Source organism: Haliotis asinina, chromosome 2 (genome assembly GCF_037392515.1).
Source record: "Haliotis asinina isolate JCU_RB_2024 chromosome 2, JCU_Hal_asi_v2, whole genome shotgun sequence".
Classification (NCBI taxonomy): Eukaryota; Metazoa; Mollusca; class Gastropoda; order Lepetellida; family Haliotidae; genus Haliotis; species Haliotis asinina.
Window position 1 is genome coordinate 37,636,422 of NC_090281.1, and position 17,542 is coordinate 37,653,963.

General features: G+C 36.8%; 1 protein-coding gene across 1 annotated transcript in view; it reads left to right on the forward strand.

Moving 5' to 3' along the window:
* LOC137273691 (U3 small nucleolar ribonucleoprotein protein IMP3-like) overlaps positions 1 to 17,542 on the forward strand; it is a 95,787-nt gene that overhangs the window by 7,640 nt on the left and 70,605 nt on the right. The window contains exon 2 of the mRNA XM_067806490.1: positions 1,224 to 1,331. Within this exon, the coding sequence (XP_067662591.1) occupies positions 1,224 to 1,331 (108 nt within the window). The remainder of the gene's footprint in view (positions 1 to 1,223; positions 1,332 to 17,542) is intronic.

Genomic DNA, 17,542 nt, shown 5'->3' on the forward strand with positions numbered 1-17,542 from the left:
CTGAAAGCAGTCATTGACTGAAGACCAGTTGTAACTCAGATCATCATGGGTTTTGGGATCTTCTGTTTTTGAAATGATTGGTGTTGTAAGGGTTTGAATGTTGCTGTTGTTTCATGTGACCCTTTTGAACTGTTTTCTTGTAGTTGAGATTGAAGGTCTGTAATAGATTTAAATGAATTGGAATAGTAATGTTGCAGGGTTTGAATAATTTAAGGATTTGAATATTCATGTGAGATGTTCATGTGGTAATTGTATATCTTTAACTACACATGAACATTTGGCCTGAAATATTTTTGGAAGAATTGTTGATTGATGATCAAATCTGTGGCTCCACTGGTGAAGCATTGCAGTGTAGTCTGTCAGTCATGGGGAGTAGCCTAGTGCTGAACACGCATTGCTTGTCATGCTGAAGACTACATTGTGCTCCAATGGTTTGAAACCATGGTGATGCTTCAGTCATTGGCTTGTCTGGTCCAGTCTTGTCAGGCCAGTTTGATATGGATGAATGTTTCAGTAAAGCCACACTTCAACCATCATTCTATATTTTTGCTTGATTCATTCCCGTTTGATTTGCACCAGTTGCACCAGTGGCAGTGGAAAATCTAACAAAAGACAAGATTTGCATCTGTTAAAGCTTTGCTTCAAAAGGGGCGGTGGGGTAGCCTAATGGTTAAAGCATTCACTTATCATGCCGAACGCCCGGGTTCAATTCCTCACATGGGTACAGTGTCTGTCCCCTGCCACGATATTGCTGGAATATTGCTAAAACTGGTGTAGAACCCATCTCACTTACTTACTTTAACCCTTGTAAAATGTGAGAAACGTCATTATGTGGTCAGGTGATTTGCCTGAAGCATGTGACAGCGTTCTAGATCAGTTCTCATCATACTCAGTCAGTGGATTGTCTGGTCCACACTCAAGTCTGTACAGACTTCAGTCATGTAACTGGAATATTGTTTAACAACAACAAAATAACATGCAACATATGCCATATTTGGGACTCAACCAAAAAAATACTCATATTTGTAATTCACTAAGAAAGTGAAATCCCAAATATGGCATATGTTGCATTTGACCACTTTCTAAATGGCATCGTGTAATCATAGCAAAATGACATGTTGGTGGTTTAAATAAATAATGTGACAGAAACTAATCAATTCTCTGTAACCCTTGTCACAGTATTATTCTTCCATGTTTTGAATGTTACTTTTTGTGTGTTTCAGGTACAAGAAACTAGCCTATCACATACGGGAATTGGCCAAGCAGATACGGGAACTCGATGCAAAGGATCCATTCCGAGCGGAAGCCATGTCCCAGCTGTTGGAGAAACTGTGAGTTCCAACTTTGTCATGTTTCTGTGTATATCATGATATATCTCTTACAGATATCAATTGTTACATATCTTTGTTTTCACAGAATGACAGTTGGAAAGAGCACTTTGTTGATTATGCTCTTATTCAATGTACATTTCAGTTCTTTTAGCAGCACATACTGCTTACTTTCAAGATTGAACTTTTGTGTAAGGCTGCTTAAAAAGAAAAAAATGTTTCTCTACCACAATTTTTTCAAAAGTGATGAGGGTAGTAGGACATTTATTTCCAATTTTTGAGAAAATAAATGACGAGGAGGAACACATTTTTATGTTTTTCTCTGAAAAATACAGCATGGAAAGTTTAGCATGTGTTAATGAGCTGAAGATTCAGTCACACTTGTTCTTCCAGACACTCATTCAAATAGTGGACCAATGGAGGATGGGGACGTGGTGAAGTCAAAATTTTATTTTTAAATGGCAGTGGCACAAATTTTTATAGGTGATGTACCGATGCCTGAGAAATATTTCACTTTTTTTATTTACCCTAAGGATCCATGCTTTCCACACTGATGATAGTAAAACATTCATCATTTCAAATGTGAACCTTTGCAGGACTATTTTCAAGATGAAGTGTGTGGTCATTTTTATTTGTCTAGCGTGTTTGTTACAGACAAAAATTAGAGGTCTGTAATATTGGTCATGGTACTAACTACTTGATGTGTCAAAACTTCACGACTCAGTCAGATGTAGATTTTTGGACGCACTCAACATACTGCTAAATCATTTGTTCAAATCCTGACGTAAGGTATGTGTAGTTTATCAATTAATTTATGCAAGCATTGATTGATTATATTCTTTAGTAGATGATAATTTTTCAGAAGATCAATATTCATTCACAATTAGGAAATAGAATCGGGTACTTGTTAAACCATGTTGATTTTCAGTTGATTTTCAGGATCAATCCCAACTGTCAACCAGTCCTGCCAATATTGTCCCCCATCCACAGTTCCTGCCATTGTTATTCTAATTAGCCAGTCAGTCAAAGCTGGCTCGCCTCTGCAACCCGACTTTTCACATATTAAGGTTTCCTTTAGTATTTGTCATGTTTATTTAGAGTGTGTTTTATTTTGGCGTGTGCCACTTTATTAAGAGAGGATTTTGTGTAGAGATTATTGATTGGATACAGCTACATCACAAGCGTGTGGGGTTACATAAAAGAGCAAGAGAAATTAATTTCTCTGCATGATTCTCATTAGTTTCGACGGTTTATACGAGGTAATATTCCGCTGTGGTTGCTGCCTCATTGAACATATTGTTCTGAAAATGGCAACATTTACAACTGGATTTCGCGTATTGTGTGTACGGACTAGTTTCAGGCAGGGGTGTAAATCCAGAAGAGTGTTCTGTTAGGATGTACAGCTTGATGTATGCTGGCAATGCAAGGAATGATTTTAGTAGTGCATATTTGTCATAAACAGTAACAGTGGCATTTGTCATACCAGTTTACCTGATCGTTCTTTCCCTGGTGTGTGATACTACAGTGGTATCAAAAATGAAAAATCCTCCATAGTCTCTTGTAAATGGTGGATCAGGGTACTTTGATAATCATATCTTTCCAGACTGTAGCTTGACTCAGGCTATGAGTTTCTGTAGTGAGAAGAACTAGGATGAAATCCATTCCTCCAGAATTTCTTAGTAAGTCATTGAGTAATGATATGATGCTTTGGTATATTTTAGGTATGCATGAATATGATGTTGAACTCTTTATCCTCTACTGTGTTTTGTAAACTGTTAATAACGATATGTTAAAGAAGCATTTAGTGGCAAAATACTTTCGTTGATGACAACTTTGGATTCTTGAATGATGTGATGATTTGGCATAAATGGGTATACAATTGTTAAGCAATAGTAAAGTAATGCATCAAAGTACATTAAATTATGTTTATGTCAAGAATGTTTCAAATGAACTGGCAGTTATAACAAACTCTGTCTTCAGTTTTACACACTGATATCTAATTGCAGTTATTACATGCTAACAATAGCAGTTCTGAAGGTTTGTAATCACCATAGTCTACTGTTCACAATGGTTGAGATGAGGTTGTTGCAGGGTGGTGTGTGCTTCTCCAGGACATTCTGGCTGTTGATAGTCTGTATGGCTGTATGGAACTCTCAACTGTTGTCTACTTCACTCCTGCTTAGTAACGGTTCAACAGTCTCTACTGAAATGTGACATCATAATAAAATTAAATACCATCTATAAATATGTCTTACCCTTTCAGTTATTCACCACACTTCTGGTCTCCCCTGCTGAGATATCATTGGAATATTTGCTAAAAGTGGCATAAAAACATACATACTTACTCACTCACTCACTAACTTTGCCAGTTAGCCATTTTAAATTAAGCATTGTTATATTGGAGAGGCTTTGAGAAGGGTGTTGTGTATGTTGACCATCCACTTTTCAGTATTTATCAAAAATAAGAGTTGTGATGAAACTAGTACCATAATATTGTTGTCTTGTCTCAGGCAACTTTCTCAGAGCCCATACATTCCTGATAAAGAATTTACTCCAGTCCACATTTGTTCTCATTTCAAGTGAAGTAAAGAATCAGACATGAGAAATCTATTAAACTCAAGGGTCACTGAGAAGAATTATTTTAAAAATGTTTATTTTGAGAGGACACTGTTATAGTCCTCAATAATCAGTGCTTCTTGTCATTGTGTTGAAAGATGACTTCTGTGTGAACTTAATGCATGTCCACGTTGGATTGGTTTGTTCTGATGTGATGAAGTTTCTTTAAGTTAAATATGGCAACTTGACCTGGATAGTCTGAAGTGTCTTTTGTGACCTTTACCTCCTTAGGATGGCTTTACAGATAATTAGTCACTGCTGTTGACAATGATTATAATACATCAGTGATGAATGGGGATTTGGATTTGTCTTCAGCTTCTCATCATCATGAGAAGTGATTAACAACAGGGGTTGTCTCACTTCCTGACTTTGATGTGCATGTTTCGATGCTGATGATGTTACTCACTGGTTTGTCAAGTCAAGCTCTGAGTATTTTCAGGCTGTTGTCATTTAGCTTGACCATAGAATAGTGTGACTTTACCAGATATGCATATAACAAATACATTCAGTTAAAGTGTATTTGCTTTAAAGAACTACAGCTGCCTCTGTCAAAAATATCGTCACTCAAACCAATTATTATGAGCATGAATAAGTAATGCTGATGTAGTATCCCTAATTCAGCTGAATTTGATTTTCTGGTGATTTCAACGATTGCATTGCTTGTGCTATATCAGGGGAGAATGTGCAAGACTGGAGTGTGTGTACAGACAGTTTCGGAAGAGTTGATGCCAAGGAAGCCGGGAGCAGTTTTATTAACAATGGAAATCCAGAAGTAAAAAAAAAGCAAACAAACATCAGTGTTATTTACCTGTGATTATTAATACCACTTCAGATGCAAAATCATTTATATCAAAAATTATCAACTGACAATTCAGTAAGATCAATTGCCTGCTCATGTTCGGCAATATATAGATAGGAAGCCATGTAACCACAACACTTCCTTGCAGTGCATAGGGAAAATTATGGCTCATCGTTGAGAACCCATACAAAATTCGCAGATTTGTAATCGCTGATGTGATGTCATCAATGCTATTTTTGTGGGAAACACTTGATATTTTTGTGTGAAATAGATGAATATATCCTTTTTCACTCAAGGTTGTCAGATATTAAAAAAAACAACTTAAAATGATATTAATAATAAAAATTACATTTTTACATAGTATCTGTACAGTGAAAACAAAGTTTGTCTAATTTGTAAACAAAATCTTGGATCTTTGCAGCTATTCTTCTACTTCAGCAATGGCCTCTAAAATCACAAGACAAATGCAATGTTTATGACAAGAACAGCAGCTGTTGTTTGCTGTGGTCTATAGCTGTCAGTAAGACTTTGATTCTGTTTACATATTATGCTATTATCCAGATTAGCATCATGGACGAGACAGTCTTGTTCAGTTTACAAACAAAGGTGTAATCAATGGTCATTGTATGTAGCCCATAAATCATCCTTTTCCGAAAGCCTGTCCATTTAGCTGTGATTCAATATACGATACTGACATTGTCATGATATATTGGAATATCACTGTTTCGTCCACTGGTGTCCGATGATTAAAAATGACCACAGCTAGAAGTTCTATTCATCATTGTGTGTGCTTCCTTCTTCTACTTCTTCATCTTCAGTGGGCTATTGACTGAAACAGTTTGACACATGATTGGGTTTTGACCTTCATTTCAAGTTGTCTTTTCTTTGCAATCAACGAATGTCCGTCAAGGCTTGTCATATTCAGGTTACCAAACAAAGAGGTCAGTCTGAATGGAATTGATCAGGGCTTGACCATGGTGATATAGCCACTGCGTGATGGGCAGACAAAAGAATATATGACAACTTGATTCGGAATTTCATTACTTCGCTGACCTGATGAAATGCTGTAATAAATCCAGGCCAGCCTTTTAGGGTGAACCATTTTAGGAAATTGCTTGTTTTTAACTTGAAAAAACTTTCATTAAGAAGAAAATTAATGATCAGTGTCTTAGTGTGGTGGGGTAGCATTCTGGTTAAAGTGTTGGCAGTCTTCCCAAAGCCCAGAGTTCCATTCTTTACATCTGCTCAATTGATGAAGCACATTTCTATTGTCCCCCACCATGATGTTTCTTGTATGTTGTTATAAAGGCTATCAGAGCCATGTTCACTCACAGGGAATACTTTTTGTAAATGCCTGCTATTGTTTTGTTCAGCAATCATCAGGCATACACTCTTTGAAGTATTTTGGATCATTTACGTAAAAACCAATTGGTTTTATAGTTTTTAGAACATCACAAATATATTTTCTTTCTTTGTTATAGATTTTATGATTATATGAAGCAATCTTTTATGTTTAAAGTTAAATTTCAATCAATATTGGAGCTATGTCCTAGCAATGACCTGAGGACTTGGAAGGTCAGGTTGACTACAGGAAGTAAAAGAGATGGAAGATGAACACTTCACATCTTTAAGGACACTCCTGGTCAAAATTGTTCCATCATTCACAGGGAGACGTTTGAGTCTGATTTGCATTTCCTTATTATTTATTACTGAAATATACACAGTTTATGTTCTTTTTACTGATCTTGTAGGGCATGAAAGTGAAAGACTTCAGTAATGTTTTAGTGAGGCTGAAACTTTTTCTCACAGGCCAATATGCATTGAGGTTTTATGATTTCTAGTTTGTCAGAGGCTTCTTGAAACATCTGACATAATACTTTACAGTATTAGTTGAATGTACAAACAGTTCTCAGGTGGATCAGATTCATCTAGGGGTGTAAGCGGCTTAGCTGATACTGCCAGCCTGTCAGACAAGTATGTTTTGTAAACAACTTATAAGTTATAAATTAACCCATGAAGAATTGATCTTTAGTAACCCATGCTTGTCATAAGAGGTGACATCTCAGGTCAGATGTTCAGTATCACTGACATGTAATTCCTTGTTTTGTAGACTGATGCTCATGCTGTTGATCAGTGGATTGTCAGGTCAAACTCAATTATGTACAGACTGCCACCACATAGCTGGAATATAGCTGAGTGTGGCATTTAACAACCAACCAACCAACCATTCATTATACCTTATATAACCATACAACCCATGAAGGTCCGGGGGTAGAATAGACCTTCAGCAAACCATGCTTGCCACAAATGCGACTATGCTTGTCATGAGAAGCAACTAACGGGATCGGGTGGTCAGGCTCGCTGACTTGTTTGACACATGTCATCCGTTCCCAGTCGTGCAGATCGATGTTCATGCTTGTGATCAATGGATTTTCTGGTCCAGACTTATTTACAGACTGCCACCATATAGCTAGAATATTGCTGAGTGCGGCATGAAACTAAAGTCACTCAATCACTACATAACCATACTCAGACATAACATTAGTTACTTTTGATTCCTTTCTAAATGGCGTATTGTATTCATGTCATATTGATTTGTACATGGGGGATTGTGTGATCAGGTTTGGTGACAGGATACCTGATATGGATACTTACACTGTATTGTCTGTTAATATGGTGTCATCAGTAAACTGGAATATTTCTGAGCGCAGTGTCACACAACACAGACAAGAACATACTCAATATGATACTTCACATGATCCATATTTCATGTTCTGTCATGTCAACAGACTCACTGGTTATATGCAAGATGACATCAAGTTTCCTAATTTGTCCTAACGTGTTTGAGTCCCACCCAGTTTCCCACATACATTACAGCAAGGTAGTGGCCTGGGTCACAACAACTAAAGCTGTGCAGGGATACCTTGTCTTGCTTGAAAAACTGTCTATTTATTTTGCCCTCCACCAGCAACCTCTCGGGTGTTAAACATGCTACATTGAAGATTATCTCCTTCAAACAAATGTTACAAATCCGTAACATAAGCACTTCATACGAGGAATCTCCCAAGTGGCAGAGATTTGATTCTGCACCAAGAGGAGAGGGTCAGCTTATGAGATACGTCAAATTTGCTCCCTGTCTTAACTTAAAGTATGAGGTTACTAGAGATGGCCAATTTGAAAATTTATTTTTTTTTTTTGTATTTCAAAGAGGGAGGCATACTGTTCAAGCCCTGTTTGAATAGGGAGACATTGCATTTTGAAAATTAGCAAGATGAGTGATATGGTAAGCTGTTTCAGAAATGGGAATAAAATTGAAGTTATCAAGGTTGATGTAGAAAGAAATAGAAACTGCTGACATGTAAAGGTCAAGATCAGTACTTAGGGAAGTAAATATACATGATGATAATTTGTTGCAGTTCAGAACTTTTTGCAGTGGTATTGTTGAATCTTTTGTAGAAAAGAGTTTAGTGATCTGATGAAACAACGTTTTGTTTTAAATTGAAGCACATGAAGGCTGCTATTTTGCCCTGGATTTAACACAAAAGGTCAAATAATGGGATTTGGGGGTTCAATTCTGACCTGAAATTTGTGGGAAGACAGTCATATAGTAGAACAATCTGTTCTACTTCATTATCCATTCCAAATGTCAATAATGAGTACTTAGGATCTATTCTGCCACAGTATATACTTAGAAGACAGTCATGAAACAATAGCGGTAATGGTGTGCTTATATGGCACTCATATCCAGGCACATTGCCTGCTCAAGGCACTACGTACATTACTATACCCGGTCATAGAACACTATCATACTTTCTAAAACTTGTTCAACTCCCTGGGGAGTATACAGCCATGCTGCCTGTTATGTGCTATGAACTAAACACTTGCATTGCCAGCACATCCTCATGGGCACCCATTTTACAGTTAGATGAACTGAGAGAAAGTGGATCATGTCCAAGGATACTATGCAAATGTGCCCACCTTCCGACAAAATCTGAGGTGCCTTCACTGGGAGATATTGGGTATTCTGCTTGAAATCCATACAGGAAGACAATCTGAAAGCTCTGATCATCTTTTCTGCCCTGGATTCCACACTGGTAATCAATCATTGGATGTCTGGGACCCTTACTGCAGTGGTGTCCAAAGAAGAAGACAGTCATTGGATGTTGGGGATGCTTGAGACCTATTCTGCCCAAGAATTCACATGGGAAGTCAATTATAGGATTCTCATGAGACCTATTCTACCTCAGAATCCAAACTGGTAGACAATCAAGCCAATCCATTTAGAAAGTCAGTTATAAGATCCGCTGGACCTATCTTGCCCCAAGATCTACAAGGGAAGACAATCATTGCATGTCTTTAACCATCCTCGATATCTCCAGGGTATACGTTCCGATAAGTCTCCACTATGCCCTGGACGCATCTACGGCTCTGCCCGATAAATTTATTACCTCCCTTTGCTGTTCCGCCTTCTCACAGTAGCCAATCAGCTAGGCCGCCGTTATAACCGAGCTTGCCAGTGTCAACAAAGGTAGCGGTCGCAACTGCGAAGGTTTGCTCGCAGTGCGTCTAAGATTTTAGGGAAATCATACAAACAAATTGACAGGTCCGAAACTTTAAAACAACATATGCAAGAACGCCTTCTACCTCTTCCAGAGAACCTCTGCATGGTTTCTGTTGCCGAGTACAATCGGTTAGATAATTCAAAAAATGAAAGTGAGTTGTGATTGGTTCGCTCAACGTCCCAGCGTAGACACCTGACTGGATCAAAAGACAGTCAAGGGAGGTAATAAATTTATCTAGCAGAGTCGTAGATGCGTCCATGGTATAGTGGAGATTTATCGGAACGTATACCCCGGGAGATATCGAGGATGGTCTTTAACCTATTCTGGGATCTTCTTGCGATGTTACTTATGGGATGTCCGAGATCTGTTCTGATCTGGAAAATATACAGGAAGACAATCCAGTCAATCCACATTAGAAGATAATTGTAGTTTTATTTGGATCTGTTCTTCCCCATGATCAAAAAGGGAAGACAATCATTTGTTTGTATGCAAGACCTGTTCACTCCTTAGAGACCTGGCGTTTCTAAGACCTATCCCTGGAATCAACATGGGAAGACAAAAACTAGGGAGCTTTTTCCCTGAGGAAGACAATCATATTTTGCTGACACATATTCACCCAGGAATCTCCACAATGGGACTGTCATTAATCATCCAAACTGTTTCTCCTGCAATCCTCATGGGGAGGGGTAAGTAAGAAGACATTATTGCACAATGAATCATCTGTTGTAAAAAATAATATGAACATATTTTCCCAACACAATGTAGATATGAGCCTGTGACTACTGTGACTGTAACCTTTTGTTGGTGTAAGAGATATGTTTTCAATATTAGGTGATAAATGAGCAGAGTGGCTTTGATAGGATTAAGGCCCTTTAAAGCTGAACATGGCTCTGGTGTTTAGCTGGGAGGTTTCTGCTCTGTGTGTGAGAATGTTAAAGCGGACTGCCAACATTGTGTTGCTATAACCTCGTCTATGTTCACCTCCAACAAAAACACACATGAAACTCTATGTTACATATTTTCTATGATATTTTTTTGATCCATACTTTGACGTATCTTTTACAGTTAATGTTTGGTTGAAATAGCCATAGTTTTAAAGGCATTTCAGATTCGGTCATTACTTGACATTCGTAGTAATGTTTATTGGTGGGACATAAATTGTATGTACTATTGCACATAAAGATCACTTGATTCATGAGGGGGTGGTACTTTAATGATAGTTTAATGTAGATGTGAAATTATGTTGTTCCCAAAGTATTTCAAAATAGAAACACAGTTAGTGTTCCCCCTAGGGTTCAGAAAGGGCAGGGTAAATTCATGGAAAAGGGTACTTCATAACCTCAAAGGGCATGTTGGTGAGGTTTATTGAAAAAACAACAAAATGTATAAGAAGTCAAATTGTCTTATAATTTCAATTCTAAAGTTTGTTTTTACTCTTCTCAGTTTGTATTTTACGATTAGAATTTGAAAAAGCATTTCAAATCTGGAGAATACACACTAGTCGTAGTAAATGACTGTGATTGAGGCGAAAAAGGGCAGGGCGCAAAATAAAAAGGGCAGGGTGCCAAAGTCAAAAGGCAGGGTGCTTCACCCTCCTAAATGTGCCTAGAGGGAACACTAATAGTTTCAGTGACAATGCAAATGTCATGTTTTTAAGTGGAGGTAAAGGGGGTTATCTTATCGTAATAATTGGATTCTCTCACTAAATTCCATTGAAAATTACAAGATAAAATGTATGAATAATTTCCATTAATATTATCAGTTTATGTATAAGGTTTGAATTAATCGCTGTCCATTAACCTGTTCATATAAAACTGCAATATATGTGTCCCAGTGTATTGAATATTGTACATCAGAGGAACTAAAGTACATGTTGCCATTATGACTATTGTTGGTTCTACTAACACTTGTGTAAAGGTTTAAATATTGTCTGCTACTCTCAATGTGTCAGCTTCTTTCGTAACTTTTATTCAATCAATCAAAAACTTTCAAAGAATGAAAATGTATACCCAATATCCACGTTGGATGTGACATTGAACAAGGCTAAAGGTAGATACCAAAATTGTTTTAATGAAAAACTATCTGGACCATACGCTAAATATACTTCATAGTACTTACTGAAAATGTTATCGGAAACTCTTTTGTTTACTCTTGTCCATCTGACCTTCACCTAAAAGAAATGGCTTAATATGTACAACAAAGTTGAAGTATGATATCACGACCGATGACCGATTTCTTACAAAATGGCACCTTCGCTGACAAGGGTACACAGGATTTTGCAAGGACTCTCCCCTTGATTCAGGGATCGTTTGAGAATGAATATCATATGTAAGTAATCAGAATGACTCTGACTATCTGTGTGTTGTTATGTGTTTTCATCATTTTCATTGTAAGTAAGAGAAGAAGCCAGAAACACTGATAATTACCGTTGTTCTGCGTGATTTAGCTTCTTTTATGGCATCAAGCTGCAGGGAAATTTGGACAATTACGAAGTATCAAATCTTTGAATTGTATCTGTTTTTAATTTCCTCTTTCCTGCTATGATACTCTTTCTATGCATATAGGTATTGAGCCATTCAAAGAATGGAGAGCCGGTTGGATATCGGAATTTGTTTATAAAGTGCTACACAATGTAAAGTAGGAATTTTTATTTGTTTACATTTCAGACTAGTGCAGTCTTTGGTTTCACCCCCAGTATGTTTCGCTTTATTTTATCTAGACTGTTGGTATTGGTGGCAAAGACCAGATGTAATATCATGTCAACGTGTATCGGTAATTTGCACTTGTCACAGATGACTATGGAATATTTCCACTTAGATGTTCATGTGAGTATAGTTTCGAAAGCATCCCAACCGGTTCTAGGTTCATCGGCTGCGTTTCAGATATATCAGCGGTAATAACATGAAAAACTGATATCAGTGATCGTTAGCATGTTACTTTTGAATTAAATAATCAGAGTAACTATCCCATTTTCACATTTGAAATTATACTGTACACCAAATAATGCTGTGAATCATGATCTCAGGATTTCTCAGGCTTTATTAGTTAGCGTGTTTTAATCACTTGCTGTACCATAGTCGTTGACGCCATCTTTGTACTAGTAGTGTTTACGACCTCCTAAAGCATTTACGACAGGTCAGTCGGGGTCCTAAATTTGGGGCCCTTAATGACACAGTGCAAATATACAAGGTCTTTGTGAAGCGGGATAAAAAAGTAAGAGGTGGTCTACAACCTGCTTTACAAGGTCGGACTGGTAAGAGGGCTTTGTGAAACGGGCCTCAGGACAATGTTATTTAGATGTGGAACTACTGTCACTATATCCTGGTCAAGGTACTTCTGCTATTGTAGTGGCAGGTTGGCTGAGTGCTGAAAGTGATTGCTCACAAGGTCTTGGTTCTCAGTTTGATTCCATGGATACAAAGTGACCTGTCCATTCTTGTTATCTCAGTGATATATCTGTAACTGGATTAGTAAAAAAAAAACTGGATCAATCCAAGTTGTCAAAAACACAGTCAGTGAGAATATCTAGAACATCTGGTGTCACCATTGAGTTTTAGTGATCCACAAATTATTTTCTTTTCTGTGTCACCTTTTGATTTGTTCTTGTGGATAATTTGGAACGGTCTTTTTAAGGATATTCTTAAAGAAAGCTGTAAAAGCAACAAATACTGAAAGAAACAAATAAGGGAACACAGCTTCATTGCAGTGTTTATTTATTCTCATATTCTCATCCACAGTGTTATACAAAGCTTGTGAAGAAACCTGGAAAAGAATAAAGGAACACTTGTACTTTAATGTGTTTTCTTATTGTTTCCCTCAGTATATATTCAATATTTTGTTTTCTTATTTGGTGCCAAATGACTGTTAAATGGCATTTTTCTCTCATGACTTAGAATGTAAGTAAATTAAAGAAACTGGACAAATAGTGTTGATGTATATTTGTTGTTGGCATTTCAATGTATGATTTTTCAAGCCAAGTCAAAAAACAACATATTTCGAAATATTTGTTTCTCATTTGTTTCCCAATAACTGTCAAACAGCTTATTTTCTCTCACAGGTTTAGAACACAAGTTGCTATATTAAATTAAAGAAAGAGTGTAAAAATAAGATGAGTTTGAAAAAGTGGTGAATGTTTTGTATTACCTTGACACATCGTCAAGGTATGTTGCACTTACTAAGCTTCATAACCTGTTGACTCATGCGGGGGTCGTCCCAACACTTTCTGCTCTACATGGATGTGCTGTGTCCAGGGATGCTGTGTTGGATGGATTCCACACATTCGTAATGTGTTAACATGCTGGAGATTCTTACCGAAATGGAAAAATGCAAAATTGAAGGGCGTGAGACTTTTGCAATTTGTGTAAAGTTCTTTGCCATGATTGTTGTTTTTCATTGAGTTCTGTGAGTTGGTTTAACACATGTAGTTCTGAAAGAAAACTTTTTTCAGTATGATTTAATTTTTAAATATTTCAATGTTATCAATGTTTGAGTGGAGCTTTTGGGGCATTTTGTTTTGTGCTGTTTACGTTTCTTTGTAACAGTGGGTGTTGTGGTTGCCAAGTGGTTAAAGTGCTTGCTTGTCATGCCAACGATCTGGGTTAGATTCCTGCATGGGTACAACGTGTGAAGCCTGTTTCTGGTGTTCCCCTGCTGCAATATTGCTGGAATATTGCTGAAAGCGTAAAACGATACTCACTCACTCACACTTGCAATAATCTTGAATGTGCTTTTCAATCCCATTTAGCATCACCCTTCCCACAAAATCTTGCTCACATAACACCAAGGGAAAAGGGTAAACATTAATGTTGGCCAATGTCACTTGCAAGTTCAGTGAAGTAATGGGAAGTCTCAATGCTGCCTAATTTTCTTGATATGCCCCCTGTGGATGCCGCTTTTTCTTTGATGGGAAACTGCAGTCAGAATGAACACAACACATATTACAATATTCTGTGAAAGCACTTAGTGGCTATACAGATAAACCATATTTCAGATTAGAAAGTCATCATTTTTGTCAAAGAGAGTTCTGTACTTATTGCTGCTCATCATGTGATAATTAATCTGTGTTGCCTCGTATAACCATAATAAATTATGTTACATGTCTGACTGCTAAATTTGTTGCTGATGTAGGCATGAACAAATTTCTTTGATTAAAAACACATTAAATTTACACTGGTTGTTATCCAGAAGGTTTCAATAGTGTCAAAAGCTTTTTAAATGTAAGAAATTTAAAGTATGTCAGAGAAATAACTATGAGAATGCATTTGGTGAAGTCTAATGTGTTTTACAAAATTTGTAAGAGTTTCCTTGTTTTTCCGTGTGGCATGAAATATTTAGAGAATTCATCAGAGATGAAATGCATGAGATTTTGAACATTATAGTGCTTGAAGTTATTTGGATGGATGGGAGAGAAAGCATTGCTGAAAATGTCCAATTGCACTGGAGGCATTAAATTAGATATTTATGATCAGAGGTAGTTATGTAAATATTTCAGAATATTTTTGGTAATCATTTAAGACCCTGATTGCATCACCTTTCTGATATTGAGACTTTCATCATGTCATAATTATCAAATATTGCCCTTGGGAAGAACAAAGTAATTTTATTCGATAAGATAATTTCTCTATGATCATTATTCATTCCGACAAAATAATAATATATTTTTAAGTCTGACATACACAAGAATTGTTTATTCTTGGTTCAGCTCAGTGAGTTAAAATATTAATTATTTGAGAGTACTTTAAGGAGCCACACTTACGTAAATTAAGCATGTTAGGAGAGCTTTTCTTAAAATGAAAATGCTGTGGTTTTATATTTTATTGCTAAATCTGTGATAAAACACTTTAAACCTGGAAATGAGGAAATGATATTTTGTAAGATAGCAAGAGATTTTGATTTCTAAGAAAGTAATGGATGTGAGAAGTTTTCTTCATGGTTATTCATGTGAATACCTCCCACTGACATGACAGTTTGCACACAACTGAGGGTGGGAACGGTGTGGGGGCTGTTTGTCTTGGAATTTGTCAAAGAGTACTCCCGTTTAAGCATTCATGTCACCTCTGACCTCTTCAAATACAGCTGCACAGATTGTGGCAAAATCAATTCTGATTGGCCAACAAATGGCGCCTTTGTTTCAAGTTTTAATCTTCAGGCTCTGTTTACTTGAATCTCCTGTGAAGGAGTTAAGTTTGTTTGTGTTTGTGCTTCATTATTGTAAGGCATATTGTATTTGGAGAGAAGGCTAATCATGGTCATATTGTGAAGTGGTCTTAACCATTCACCCCAAGGAATTGTGTGTATATATCAGTCTATCTGTATAACATGTCAGGCTTTGTGTTTCTTGTATTATCGATGTGTATATAAAATAGATCTGTGTGTATATCATTCAGGTCTGTATATGTGTACCACAGATTGGCTGCTATCTATAACATGTCAATCTCTGTATATTATGAACTCATCAATCTCTTACAACACATCAAACCTTTACATTACACATCAGTCACTATATATAACATGTCACTCTATGTACCTTATACCAGGAAATTTTCAAGGTACTAAAATACTGAGGTTTAAGACCCCCAGAGCTTTCAAGGTGCTAAAAATTTCAAGGTTTGTGGATCTAAAGCATATAAATGCTTTAGACAAATTTAATTTCAAGGTTAGAAGAAAGTAGCCAGTAACATCACTTAACAGACCAAAACTCAGTGAGGAGACATTGATAACTACCGTCAGATTGTTTTGATTTTGGGTATACCTGAATACTAGTAATGAAAACAAACTTTTGATCCTTTTTTGTGAGAAATGACACTCTCTGTCGACAGAGTTCAAACATGATGCCAATTTTTCTCAGGCAATAGTGTTTTCTTAACAACTAACTATCGCCAGTGTAGTCTGTTTGGTCAGAGAGTGACGTCAAGACTATTGACAGTTGGTTTGACTTCACATTTAAGACACTGACTGAATTACCTAATTATTTTTGTAATGCATATTATTCTGAACGAATAATTACAATTAAATTGTCTCGACACCACATTTTTGTTGTTTTTTTTTTCAATCAGGCTCTCGAGGGTCACTAAACATTTAGATTAGATATAACATTTTCCAGCTTGTGTTACTAACCTTGAAAACCTTGAAAATTAGATACCTCAAAATTTCCCAGTATACGGTATATAACTCATCAATCTGTCCTTTATATTACACATCAGTCACAATATATAACATGTCAATCTGTATATAACTCATCAATCTGTCCTTTATATTACACATCAGTCAAAATATATAACATGTCAATCTGTATCTAACTTATCAATATCTTAAAACACATCAGTCCTTTACATTACACATCAGTCTATATACATTCTATGTAAAAAACTCAACAATCCTTTATATTACACATCAGTTCCTATATATAGCATGACAATCCATCCAGTAAGATATCAGTACAATCATATCATGTGTGTTCAATACTTGGATAGCATAAATAAGCTCACTTCTCAGATACTGAATGTTTGTTGCTGTAACAAAGAAATATTATTCCAGTTATGTCATTCTGACCTCTTACATCAAACAGTCCACTGGGGTCCAAGTTGCCCAGATGTCTAAAGTGCCACGTTCAGCTTTGGAGGATTGCCTCTTATGAACTGCCCTTAAACCTGAAATCAAGGGTTCAAATCCCACTTTGCCCTGATTAGGGTGGTTCAAGGTTTGTCAGCAACATACCCTCACTTGTGGGTTTTACCAAATAGGAAATTGTTTGAGAATTATAACACTTCAGGCTTTCCTGCGACATAGGCTTTCCTGCTCTCACTCACTCATGCACTCTCTCTCACACTCACTCACTCACCCTGTTCTAACATGATAGCTCAATACAGCCAGACCTCGTTTATCCGAACACTTTGGTTTTTTATTGAATTGTTCGGATATACGAATCATCGTTCGGATGTCTGAATCAGGACCTAGGTGGTCGGCTACATGTGTATAGCATAACATAACATAAATTACGCTGGCTTGAAAAAGTCTTTGACTGATGAGTATTGATGGGCAGCAGAGTTATTATTTGCTGCTTGAAATTTTAATAACAGTTCCAGATTTGTGATGTCACCGGCATTTTCGAAGTGATAAATCAGACCTTTGCTGTGAGATCTCACCTGGTGTGAAGTCAATGTTTGTCGTATGATTCCTGCATCCATGGGTTGGATGTGTGCAGTTGTGTTCGGTGGCAAGAAATGGACATTAACAGT